General features: G+C 33.6%; 1 protein-coding gene across 2 annotated transcripts in view; it reads right to left on the bottom strand.

Annotated features, from left to right (window-relative positions):
- SCN9A (sodium voltage-gated channel alpha subunit 9) overlaps window positions 1–14,408 on the bottom strand; it is a 168,453-nt gene that overhangs the window by 31,098 nt on the left and 122,947 nt on the right. For both annotated transcript variants that reach the window (XM_070241986.1, XM_023623076.2), the window contains one exon: window positions 4,861–4,981. In XM_070241986.1, the coding sequence (XP_070098087.1) occupies window positions 4,861–4,981 (121 nt within the window). The remainder of the gene's footprint in view (window positions 1–4,860; window positions 4,982–14,408) is intronic.

The following is a 14,408-nucleotide window of genomic DNA, read 5'->3' on the forward strand; positions in this document are numbered from 1 at the left end:
ACTAGGATTTACAACTATGTACTGGGGCTTTGGGGAGAAAAAAGAAAAGAGGAAGATTGGCAACAGATTTAGTTCATGGCCAATCTTCCTTACCAAAAAAAGCATACCTTAAAAAAAAAAAGACTGAAAAAAGAATAATTTCCTTTTCTAGAAAACAATATATTTCATAAAAATATTGAGTATACCAAGTAATCACTTCAGATAATCATAAACTGTATGTCCTGAAACAACAAAACTAGAATTCTCTTGATGAACTACACTTTTTAGACAATGTCTTGTTCAGGCTACTTTCATGATTCTGAAGAGAAATTAGTTCATTGATCCAGTTAATAGGAGGATCTTAGCACTTTAATTTCCAGCTCTACAGAAAGATTGCAAGCTCTGTATTTTTCCCCCAAGTCTCTGATGGTTTTGCTTTCCTGTATATTTTATGTGTCACTATCCTTTCTCTCTGGAAGCTTCTAAGTTCCCAGCAGGCTAAAGCTGTGTCTGTTAGGATTTTCCTTCTGTTCACAATACTTCCCATAGTCATTACTATAGTCCTACATAGCTGTGGATAGTTGATTTAAATAAAACAGATGTAATGCCCCCAAAAAAGAGTTCTAAAATCTTCTAAGCTTTAGACACTATCTGAAAGTTTGCATCTCTGTGATTTCTAGAATTTACACAACGATTGGATGAAAACGGAAAAAAATCATGATGAATGGAAAATGTACACATGGCTTCACTTATTTAACGTTAATTATAATTAACATGATCTCAGATCGGACAGAATTTATCTTCATTGTATTTAAAATAATTACCTTACATCTCAAATGTATTTAGTAAAGAGAGAACATTTCACAAAATGATATGGAAAAATAATAAAAGTGTAGGGCCAAAAGTTGACTCCTAGATAATCTCTTTCAGGACAAAAGAAAACCTCAGAGACAGTGGAAACATTTAAGATGAATTTTTTTTTTTTATATTAGCTTCATGCTTGAGACTTTAGAATTTATCTCAAATTTAAAAACAAAGACCTCGTGCAGAACAGAATCTATCTGCCTTGAGTATAATGGCCAGAAGGGAGAGCTATCCCTTTGGTTAAGAAGATTTTATTATGTGGGATTTATTTCTGTCAGTGTTACAGTTGAAGAGATATATTATTCATTTTTGACTTTTCTCTTTCTTTCACACCCGACATCCAATCCATCTGCAAATCCTTTCAGCTTTAACTTCTGAATATACTCAGAATGTCATACTCCTGCCATCCCCAATGCTACTACGGTAGTCTAAGCTCCCCTCATCTCTCACCCGGATTACTGCAGGAACATCCAAGAAGTTTCCCAGCTTCTGCCCTTGCTATCCACCCTTACTATGAAGATGGCATGTTGTGAGAATTTAAATGAGATGCTTATAACATCCGTCGAAGCTCTTCTGGTCTGGCCTCTACTATGTCTCTGACCTCAGCTTTACCATCTTCCCACCTCTCAACTTGTTCTATTTATACTGGCTCCTTGATTTTCCTCAAATGTTGTGCATATCTCCACCTCTGGGCATGTGCCATCACTACTCTGCCTAAAATACTCTTCCTTCGTACATCTGCATGGCCCACTTCAATTTTCTTCAGGTCTCTGATCAAATGTTACCTTTTTAGAAAGGCCTTGTCTGACCACTTTATTTATATGATAGTAGGTTCCTACCCCTCAACCTTAGTATTCCCCTTTTCATTTTAGTTCTCCACAGCACGCATCACTTATCTGACCTATGAAATACTTATATATTTATTTGGGTAAGGGACATTGTTTTTTCACTGCTTTATCTGTCTCCAGTGCTCAGGCCTGGGCCTGGCATACAGAATACAGAAGGTGTTTAATAATTATTTGTTGATTGGATGAAACAATGATTAAGTGGTAAATGGTTGAAAAGCTCAGCAAAATTGGTTGCCCTCTTTAATTTATCTGGTGGAGCATCTTAGCCCAGACGTCCAGCGAGTCTGAAGTCTCCAGTGGAGCAGGGCTGCTCAAAGTGATGTGACTCAGAGATGTGTGTTCCGTTCAGAGATTTTGTCTTTTAAAAAATCATTTATTTAACTTTTTATTGAGGTAGAACATACATAGAGTATGGTACACAAAATTTAAATATGTAGATTGATAGTCTCATGTAACACACACGTGGGTCAGGACATAACATTTCTAGCAACCAGAAAGCACCCGTATGCTCTTTCCTGGTCTGTACCTCCTAAAGGTAACTACTAGGCTGACTTCTATCTTTGTAGATTAATTTTTCCTATTCTTCTCTTTTTTCTCTAGCTTTATTGAAGTATGATTGACAATTAAAAATTGAACATATTGAAGCCATACAACTTCATGATTTAAGTATATATTGTGAAATAATCAACACAATCAAGCTAATTAACATAAGCCATCACCCCACATAGTTATGTTTCTTCTTTTTTTTTGTGGTAGAACATTTAGGATGTATCCTTTTAGCAAATTTCAAGTATATAATACAGTATCGTTAACTATAGTCACATTATTGTTCCTTAGATCTCCAGAACTTATTCATCTTGCATAACTGAAACTTTCACTCTCAGAAGATTTTCAACGGTCAATATCAAAGTTCATTTGAAAATGTGTTTCCATAATATCTCATATATTAAATGCAAATTATAAGTAATGAATAATCTCAAAGTAATCCTCTAAGTATTCTCATTGATATTTTGTAGGATTAAAATAACATTTGTAAAGTTTGATCACAGTAAGATAGCACGTACAGCCTGAAATAGCTTAGCATTAATACTTTCTGTAAAGGATTTAAGTTTTTCTAAAGACTTTTTCTGATTTGAAGCCATAATTTGTTTGATAAGTTCAACTTCTTTCTAGTTATCCTGGATTTTAAGTCAAGGTCATTCATAAAGTGAGTGAAAGAAATCTTGGTAGTATCTGTACAAATTTAAGTTTACATAGTGCTAATCAATTTAATTTCATCACGACGATGAAATACATGATAAAATTCTAAATATCTTTTAAACATAAACACTTCGAAAGCAAACTCCATGTGTCTTGCTAATGGTACTTAGTTCAGCAAACACAAAATTTCTATTAATTTGGTGTCATACTTGTTTGCTTCTCACATAAAATGAGATTTGGCTTGTATTGGAAGAAAATTCTTGCATCCATTGCAGTTTGCACATATCTTTATTTGCCAGTCATTTTGTTTACTGCACAACTGTTATAGGATTCTAGTCCAGAAAATCTTGGAGAACGAAAGCAAGTCAGTGATTTCTACAAAAAATACTGACGCTGAGGGTAAGTCCATGAGTAGATCATGAGTCCTTAGCATCGAGGCTATCATAGCTTCTATAGAGATGGTTAACAAAATACTTTAAAAACAATAAGGAAAGCAGAGGAGATGAAAGATAGGCACTGCGCTAATTAATTTATAAGTGTTATTTAATCTCAACCTCCCTATGATATGGGTGTTTTTGTTATATCCATTTCACAGCAGAGGCCTTTGGGATATAAGATTTGAAAATGTGCTCAAGATCTCAGAGAGTTCGCAGTAGGCCAATGAGAACTCCCGCTAATCAGGCTCCAAAGTTTGTGCTCTAAATTTCTGTCTTATACTGTCACCTGCTCTAGGTTTGTTTTTTTCCTTAGATGACACAATATTTGCTTAGAAAACACTACTTTCCTAGGTCAAGTTCAAAGTTACTACTTTGAATAAAACCCCTGAAAAATTCCAGGAGTAGTAAGAATCAGTGAGGCAGAGAGTGAAAAGGAATGAAGAGAAGTACTGTTGGAAAAGAATAGACTGAGGCCAAATGTAAAAGGCTTCACATGCCAAAGCAAGCACTTCCGCTTTTATCCTACCAAAGGTTCTCAAATTTTAGTGTGCATCAGAATCACCTGGAAGACTTGGGCCCTATCCCCACAGTTTCCGATCAACTTGTGGTTTCTGTGATCAACTTGTGGCTAGAAAGGAAGAGGTGAGGGCTGACTTAAAGTCTTTACCTTGAGAGGCAGGATAGATCATGATGTCACTAAGTGAGGTAAAGACCAGAGGAAGCTGCAGATTATATGGCGGGAAGCCCACTAAAGTTTGTTTCAAACTTACTAAACTTGAGATGTTTAATACAACAGGTAGATATGAGCAATGAGGAGTTGTAGGCAGATCCGGAACTCAAGACTGAAGTCGGGGTAAAGATAATGACTTAAGAGTCAATAACACAGAAATGGCTGTTCAAGCCATAGACATTAATAGAACCCCTTAAGGCCAGAGAATAAGAAAAGAAGATAAGCAAGGATCAAAATGTGGGGGAACGTTGTTACTGAAGGGATGCGCATAAAAACAGTCACTAAAAGAAAAAGGGGAGGAAACTTAGGACTCTCAGAGATGTAAAATAAGAAAGGTAGAGAGGTAGAGTGTGGCCTCTGAAACCAAGGGAAGGAAGAATTTTGAGAAAGACTGTGGCCACAGTATCAAATGATTTCCTTAAGAGTTAGTGAGTAGCTTCAACGTTTAATGTAAAGGATAACAGTACCATCTATCCAATAAGTTGTGTTCTAGTGGCTCCATGGAGCTGGGAACATGAATTAAGGATCTAAATGAGAAGTATGACCATCCTATAATAAGTAGAGTGCTTTACAGTATAACACACTGTCATTGCAAATTATCATTAGTAGAGTATGGTAAGTGTGGAAATTGAAGCGTAGAAAGCTCCAGTGACTTGCCTTTAGTCATAGAGCCTCGACTGAATCAGCATGGAATGGAGTCTTCCGACTTTTTACTAAACAATCCCTGGTAAGTATCAGGTTTTAAGACAAAAGCCAAAACACGAAAAACAGATGGTAAAGAAGGTCTCAATTGTTCTCTTACCATCTGTAAAACAGGCCTCTGGCTCATCTGAATTCACAGGTTCAGCCTCCGCTTCTTCTCCTTCTCCTGGCAGAGGGTTATCAACTGTGCTGCACTCAGAGGAACTCGATTGGTTCAGTCTCTAAAATGAAATTCACCAGCCCCCCAGAGAGTTCATTTAGGGATCATTCAAATCTTGCATTTAAGCCATATTTAATAATCAGAGTCATGCAAAGTGTTATGAAAAAATATTAACAGTATGATGGCCATAAAAAACATATAAACACACATTGAGGTCAGGAAACCTAACAATGCATCTATGCTTGATCTTTCTATCTACACATCCTGTGAAAAATAAATTTTATTATTTTTAGTATTCTAACAAGTAAGTATTTGGACAGAATTAGCATAAAGTAATATTTTTAAGTAAACTATAACATTTTCAAAGTATTGGCCACTTTTGTATTTTGTTTTATGTTTAATCTAAATTTGTATACACCAATAATTATGATTTTAGAACAACCAAGACCCTAATAGCAATAATATACAAGTGCCAAATTGCCAATACTTGGTAATTGACAGGTCATATCTGACAGTTGGCAGAAAAAGCTTGCTGATCCTTAAAATTTAAAAAAGGAAAGAAATCAGTGTAAGATGAAATCCAAACATACTTTTCCCATTATTTCTTGGATTTAAGAATATGTATCAGGATGATATAGATAGAAGGCCTTTCATCAAGACCAAAAAAGTCAAATATTGTATTGGAATCAAAATGCCAAAGACCACAGCAATTATCTCATCCAACACCACCCATATTAGTCATAAAATTTCAGGATATAGTAGAAAAGATCAGAAAGTATTATTTATAATGTCAAGAGATAGTGGCTACTAAAGTGAGAACCACATGCAAACTCTGAAACAAAGATTCAGTGAAATTAAACATGGCAAACTAACACATGAGAGGAATGAATTCATTGTCATTATGATCATATAACTGATCATAACACAAACAAGTTTTTCCCACCCAGAACTTTATGATCAAACATGATGTTTGATCACATACACATACACATACACATACACACATATACATACACAGAGATTTTTAGAAAAAATACATACAGCAATTGTAGCAAAACTCTGTCAAATTTTCCTAATACTGTTTTATAAGGGGTAGAGCAGGACATCAATGGAAGAGTTCATTTTTCATTCTCATTTGCTAAACGACATGTGAATATTGAAAACTACTAGTTATTACAGCACGCACTTCTCTTCTTAAGATCACAGCTTTACTTTTTTTTTTAGAATATTTTAAATAAATGAAAGTGCTCAAAATGAAGAAATACTCATTTCAGTTAAATTGACTCTTCAATCTATTAATTTGCATTAATATCATAGGCCCAATATAAAATATTAGCTTTTAGACTTGGAAGCTAAAATTGTTCTTTATGGGCACCACATTAAATTCTCAGTGCTACTATTATCACACAGTATTCAACATCAGCAAAAAAGGCATTGATAAAGTATTTTACATAAGGAATGATGTAAGTTCTTTTTATAACTGCAGTAAAGGATTATGAATACTCTATTAAATTAATACTTCTAATCTGTGTTGGCATAGAAGCACTATTTCCACTACATTGAAGAGTTTTAAAATACTGTGAGTTAGGAGCAGTATCAGTATGAAATTTTGTTTAAAAAGCAGGTTATTTAAATGGATTGAACTCATCTAAAATTACTTTAAAATAAAGCAAGTATAAATTAATTATGACAATATTCTGTAAGACTTAAGGCTTTAAGATATACATTACTCCAGGAAGCAATGGGGAAATTTATAATTACTAATATGTCCTACTGTGCCAATTGCCACAAAAACTATATTCCAAAGACTGCAACTATTTAGTGTCCTCAATTCTTGACCTCTCAGCAGCAAGTGAACTGTCACCAGGGAACTGAAAGACAAAGCATTATGATTCTGTGGAGATGTGACTAAGTCCTTCCCTCCTGAAAAAAAAAATGACTGGCTTGGATTTTGAGGCAAAGCAGTGGGAGGAATTGCTGATTGAAAGAATACAAAGCCCCTCCCCACTATTAGCCAAATACCGACAACTAGGAAATAGCTATAATGGTTTTCTCTGAGCTAGTAACAACTTTTAAAGAAAATAATTCAAACTTACAGAATTCTGACCAAGGCTAAATTAATGAAAACATCTTCAACCTCAGTATTTGGTTTTCTCACTTTTTAAAAGAGCATTAACAAAGAAGACTTATGCCATGTTAATTTATAAGCAATTAAAAATTAAGATGATTGGATATCTTGTCATTGAAACCTTTTCTTTTCTGTAACTTTTATAGCAATTTGTTGTCAATTAAATTCAGAATTTGGCTCAGATTTTGTATCATAAATTACAGTTATTCAAAATTGTTTCTTACTAGAACAGAAATTATCAAAATATTTAATATAAACTATAAATTGTACCACAAGCCAAATTACTGTGGCCTTTTAGAAATTCAATGTTTAGAAAGTTTTTAGGAATTCAGTGTTTTCCTGGGAATGCATTAAATATTCACACAGTAGCTATTTCAGTACTGTATATAATATTAAATATTTATCTGCATATCATAGCAATATAGACACTTTAGTTCTAAATTCTTCAGCTTTTAAATTCAATACTTATTAGAGTAGAAATTTGTTTAACAGAGTCCAAAAAAGATGCCTTTAAATAGAACGGCTAACATCTATAATAAAAGTCTCCTCTTGAAGGGAAATTTATTTAATTCTCACGGCAGGCATTGCTAGATTTAACTATTCAGGCTTCTTTTATTCTTGTTTAGTCTACAGAGAAGATCATGTCAATCATTTATATCATTTTATATAATTAATTACATGATTATTTTTATTTTTATAAACTCAATCATTTGTTGGTTTCCTTTCTTTAATTTTGGAAATGGAAGAATGATTATACTATACCAAGGGCAGTGAAATAAATACTTACTTTAGTATGAAAAATTTCCCTTTCAACACTAAAAACAGGTCATTTTGTAATTTTCATGTGGACTTTATTTTTAATAAAAAGTAAAATATACTTTTGTCTATTACTTCTTTGTTTGTCAACAAAGATAATCTTTTATCTTTGACAATCTACCTATAAATAAAAATAAAAATAAGTGTAAATACAGGATCACAAAAGAAGACTTACTCGTATTAGGAATAGGAAGTACGCCGTAGTTAGCATTCTTGCCTTTTTATTGAATAATATGATGTTGACTGTAGGAACTTTCTAAAATTTTATCATTTTTACTTTAAATAAAATCTATATACTTGATTCAACAATTTTAAATGTACAACAGTATATAGTGAAAACTAAAAGTCCCCTCCACTCGCTCCCTGATCTGTTCTCTTGAGCTAACTACTATACAGTATGTATATTCTTGGCATATCTTTCCATGCTCTTCAATGTGCATCCATAAAACACTGAAGTGGTTTTGAAACATTCCTAATGTTGATTATAAATTTATGTAGCTACTGGAGAAGCTCCTTTCAATTATTAAAAATATGATCAAATCAAAAGCTTTATTATTTTCCATGGTTCTCCTTTTGATTGCCTTAAAGGTTGTTTTCCACAACATTGTATGTGAGGAGAGACTGTTAAATATAGGTGTTGTATTAGAAATTGCCCCAAGCTGATCACTTATTGATTTATTACTGACATTTCCTGAGAAAGTCTAATATGGATGGTAGTTAACGTTAGTTGGTCATTTCTTGTTTTGAGAACTATGAAATACGATTGTGTAAGAAATTGATAATCTGGCGCTCAAAAGCAGAAAATCATCAAACATATAGCAGCACTGAAGAAAATCCAGAACTCAACAGAAACCTTATTCAAAGTGCATGGTTGGTATTGAAAACATCCCAAAGATGTTACATCTAAAGTACATACTCATAAGACTGTTTGTGTCACACAACAAAAGAAAGATATCCTTTCAGGAGCAGAGAATAGTTATTTCACCTGAGCATCGAAGCGAAGACACAGAGGACAGCAAGAAGATTGAGAGAAGTAAATCAAAAGGAAGGAATGGGCATAAATGAGAAGAAAAATTATGGGGGACATTATTGATAAGCTAAGCTCCACTGTACGTCAATAAGCAAGAAAGACATCTTTTAATTAGATTCAAATCAATATCACCTATCTTTTAATTTTACAGCCTAATTTTATAATTGATATCTACAATGAGGGTCGTGAATATTATGGAGCAAATGGTAAAGTTCAGAATAAAAGATCAAAGGACCTTTAGAGAGGAATTCCACAGATAGTTACTATGCTTTGTGTGAGTAAAAGTCCAATGTTTTCCAAGTTTACCATTCTATTATGGGATAACTTCAAGTTTAAATATTCTTTTCTGGTCTAGAACCAAAATATACCTTCCTCTCCCTTGCAGTTGCTGGGGTCTTTTTTTGCCTTCTGGAGAAATGCAAGCATTATCTTCTTAGAGCCTTTTTAAAATTGGAGATCACCTATGACGTTACCACTTGTGATTTTCATCTTGAAAGTAATTTAGTTTCTTTACATGATTTAGCTTTCTGGGCCCCTCAAGGTCCCTCCAATCCTTTTCTGGTTGCTCTGAAATTCTGATCTCTCTCAGGATTCTGTTTAAAAGGTAATGTCCCAAGCTAGAAACTACTCCAGATATCCTTCATCAATGGGAAATTAAATAGTATTTTCCTCTCTGTTATCTAGATTTTCATTTTACTTCCACTTAATTTGGCAGAAAATTGTCAGTTTATTTACTAGCTAAAATAAATTCTTGGCTCACATTATAATTATGGGCACCAAAAACTCCAGCAGTTTTTCAAATAAAGGGCATGAAAACAGAGTTTTTTCCTTTCCTCGTGTTCTTTGTTTATTGTTATTAGAGAAACTGTAGGCCTTTTGGGAACAGCTGCTCATTCAGCAGGAAATCCACTTAACAGTTCCATCAGAGAGTCAGCATGGTATACAGTATTGGATGCTGGAGAAATAATGAGCTCAAATCTCAGTCACCACCAGAGAAATTCAAAACAAAGTCAATGATCTCACTGAGAGTCCTTAGTTTCCTAGAATCTTCCACCTAAGGCACTTTCTATCCAATAACTGGATAACTTAGGTAACTAAAAGATAAAATCTTGAATACAAAAAGTGTGAATATTAATAAAGGGAAACCTCATTTAAAATGGGGGGTCAGAAGGCGGAGCCCTCATCCACTACCATTCCACATCAATTGTAGGAAGGATTGTCAATTATAGACTTCAACAAGAAGAGATGTACATTGCATCCCTAAAATGAAATCGACTACCCCAGCAACTCAGTCAATGAGAAGCCATTACCACCCTGAACTCTCGCTTTCCATCAACGGACTTTTGTTCAAAACAACCTCTCCCAACTTCCTCCTTTTTATCTATAAAATAACTTTCTTCTCCTTTGCTTGCTGGACTTGCCTATGGCTTTTGCTATAGCTAGCTTGTCCCAAATTGCAATTCCTTTGCTATACCTGAATAAACCCCTTTTGCTGGTAAAATAATTGGCTGTTTTAGTTTTAGGTCGACAACACAAACAAACAAATGAAACAAAGATTAGCCATATTAGAAGGTTGGACTGGCTATAGATTTCTTAGTCAGATCCTACAGTATCATCTTGGAACTTCTTCCTAATGAAAAGGCAAGTGGCATTCGCCAACAAGGTCTTGCAATATAAAGTGACCAACGGTATTTAAGGGTTCTATGTACTAACACAGAACTGTTATTTGCAGAAAATAGATATTTAAGTAGCTGGAATATACTGGGTCAAATCAGAAAGAGTATCTCAAGAACTTTAGAAACAAACATTTAAACAGTTCTACTATTAATGTCTGCTAGAATATTGCAACAAGTGGGCAAATAAGAACTAGAATATAGGCAAACCTGACTGCAAAATGTAATGCCAAGTGTAGACTCTAAGACTCAAGCTCAGCCCTGGTGGTCAAATGGTTAAGATGTTGTGCTCTCATTGCTGCATCCCGAGTTCCTTTCCTAGTTAGGGGACCATGCCAGCCATCTATCCATTATCATACTGTGGTGGCTGCATGTTTCCATGATGCTGAAGGCTATGCCACTGGTATTTCAAATACCAGCAGAGTCACCCATAGTGGACAGGTTTCAGTGCAGCGTCAAGACTAAGACTAGGAAGAAGGACCTGGCCGCCCACTTCTGAAAAAATTGGCCATGAAAACCTTGTGAATAGCAGCAGAGCACTGTCTGATACGGTGGCGGAAGATGAGAGGATGGCACCAAAAGACTGGGCAGGGCTCTGCTCTGCTGGTGACAGGGTTGCTAAGAGTTGGAATCAACTCAATGACACTAACAACAACAACAAAAACGAACAATTTTTTAAAAAAACAGAATGAAAAAGAAAAATTAAACTACCTATACATTTGAATGATTAATGCCATCTCCTAAAACCACCCATAATGAGGAAGGACAAGGAAAGACAAATTCCAATGAATGGAACAATTACCAGTTTTTTCAACACATGGATTTCTAATATCGCAAGCAAAAGGTAAAATAAAAATTGGTACTGATAAAACATATCTTTCCTAACCTTTACATAGGTAGCTTCTGCCAAAGAAAAGTACCATATTTCAAGTCATTCTTCCTAACTGAAATATCCAGAGTTTTTGTTTACCATGAGAATGACCACTCGTTAACACGCAACTCATGTTTTCTAACACTAGTTTAGTAAAAATATAGTAATAATAATTTAGGAATTAAACACACACAAATACATATATATATATTTCTGGAAACAGCCCTCTCAAAAATTGTGTTTTTTACCTATACATATGTAGATACTATTGTCTATGTAAGTGTGAGCATCTTTATTTAGGTGCTGGGGGAGGAAATTTACTACAGTCTGGAATAAAATTTTTTTCTAAGAGAATATTGCCTCTAAATCACCATCAATTTGAAATACAAAAATATGTCTTTCATTTAGGAGCATCTTTAATGTTAACTTTGGGTAAACTGGAACAATATGTCTTTTTTTTAATTGGAAAATGTTAGCATTATTATCCCTAGGGTGTATCAATTTCTGGATAAAATTTAACTTTTATCATTGCACAATGGAAAACAATAATATGAACATCCCAATAATAACAGAGAAATTCAAAGTATGAATTGGATTATTAAAAAAAAAGGCAAGATTCTTATTAACAGGGAATTTTTTCCCCCAAATAACTATCAGAGTTCAGTCATTCAACAAGGGATCCTAAAATTAAAATATTATATCTGGGTAGTATATTTTCTTTCGTGCTTGTTAGAAATATTAGATAAGGCAATCCATATTAATCTGTTTCTAATTTTAGGGAAAGTGTTTTATATCTGATTGACAGATTTCATGTTCATTTCATAATATGTTCCATTTAAACCTCTTATCTTCCAGAGGCTGCTCTGCATATCTCCTCAGGAGATCTGTACATCATCAGAAACTTATCCTCATCAGTGTGTACTATTGCTTCTGGAATCAAATTAAGCATTTCAAGCAAGTATAACTCATTCACTCAAAGGCAGGGCCTAGTAAATTATTGATTGATGCATTTTATATATGATCAAAAAAATGAAATGTTAATTACTGAATTGATTAAAGAACTAAAGGCCTAATTATCACTGTGCTTAAAATCATTTCAAAATGTACTCAATGTTTGGCTTGGAAGCTGGGTATTTTGGCTCTTTCTCCATTTTTCCAGATGTGTACTCAGAAAGCAGCTCATGTGTATGAGTCTGTTTCCTTATCCAGAAATACAAGGCTAGCACTAAAATGGCCCTTTCCTGTTCTGAGATTTTATGCTTATGCCTAAAATATTTCTCTGACAAAAATTATTTCTTAATAGAGTTTTAATTTACTGAGTTTAAATGTGACAATTTTTTTCCAGTTTTACTGAGATATAATTGACATATATAGTGGAAGGTGAAGATGTAGATTGTGACGATTTGGTCTATGTACATATTGTGAAATGTTTACTCCAATAAAGTTAGCTAACACATCCTTCACCTCATACAATTCCCATTTTGTTGCTGCTGTTGTTATGGTGAGAATATTACAGCCCTACTCTTGTAGCAATAAATGTGACAATGTGATATACATTTGTACATAGATAGCTTAAATTAGGGAGAGAAGTTGATAGAGGTTTTCAAATTAAATGTTGCTTCAAAGACTTCTGTTGCATTCCATACCTTACTTTTATAATCCGTCCAATAAAAATCTATAGATCATGCATTTGAATCACTGAAGGACATGAGAGATATATCAAAGAAGTCATCAAGAGAATAACAAAAAATGATGGAATTGCCCCAGTGACATGCTGTGATGTCAATTCATCTATGGAACAATTGTATATGTTTCTACTTTCTTGCAATGGAACAGGCAGAAAGATTTTGTAGCTGAAGAGCATGCATGACACTGAAAAAAAATATCATATATGTATGATTTTTTTTTAGGTAACCTGTGTAAAAGTGGTCACATATGTCTCTGCCTGGTTAAAAGCACAGAGCTGCATCCTTGATTGATCCAGTTTGTTTTTACCCCTGTGAGAAGTAAGAAGGTTAGGGACTAAAGTTTAGAAATGCAGCATGATGGAACAGTTTAGTCAACTGATTTAAAATGTTTAAAGTCACATACCTGTAAGTAGAAATTAGTTATATGCTTGACAATACATGCTACATGCTCAATACAAAGCAACACATTTGAAACACAGTAAGATTAAATATCATTCAATATAGACTGAAAAATAATGAACTATAAACAGCTATATAATTCTGTTATTTAAGAGATGAATTTAAGTACTATAATGTGCTAAGGCAATCTTTTGCATTCGGTTTGCTCTTCATAATAAACATTTTTAAATAAGTGATTCTCAATATTGGAGTGGGGTGAGAGGAAGAATGTGAAGTTTTTAAAAACATATTCTAAAATCAGCATTTCTTGATTTACTTTTAATCATATTTATTTAATTTTGACATTTTAAACAGCATTACAGGAAAGGGATGTTTCCAAATTTATCAAAATATAAGAATGAAAAAACATTGATTTAAATATATCAGCCCAAAATTTCATTGTTTCTAGACACATGAACAAATCCAATAAAGATGAAAGATTTTTCATATAGTTTGAAACCAACATGCAAAACAGAAATGGTTTAAGTAAAATTCTATAGGAGTGTTTTGTTTTGTTTTGTTTTGGTAAGAATGCAGGCATAAAAGATAAGAGCAAGTGTCAGCTTCCCCCAAAGCTATATAGAACTAATCCCTAAATCTCACCAAGTCAAATGAATTCCTGGAAAAGACTATTATATTTTCTAAAATGCAATAAGAAGAAGAAATCTAAACTGCCTTCAACTGCTTTCTTTAGGGAAAAAATCTTTCTAAAAACTCTAAAGAGAGAGAGACCTGATAACAATGTAATTAAAACCACCATATAGTAAAAAGAGATAATATATTTAACCTTAATGACTGCAAATATTTAAACTTTTTATCAAATCAATAGAATGAATGCATTTAA

The sequence above is a fragment of the Equus caballus genome, chromosome 18 (genome assembly GCF_041296265.1).
Source record: "Equus caballus isolate H_3958 breed thoroughbred chromosome 18, TB-T2T, whole genome shotgun sequence".
Classification (NCBI taxonomy): Eukaryota; Metazoa; Chordata; class Mammalia; order Perissodactyla; family Equidae; genus Equus; species Equus caballus.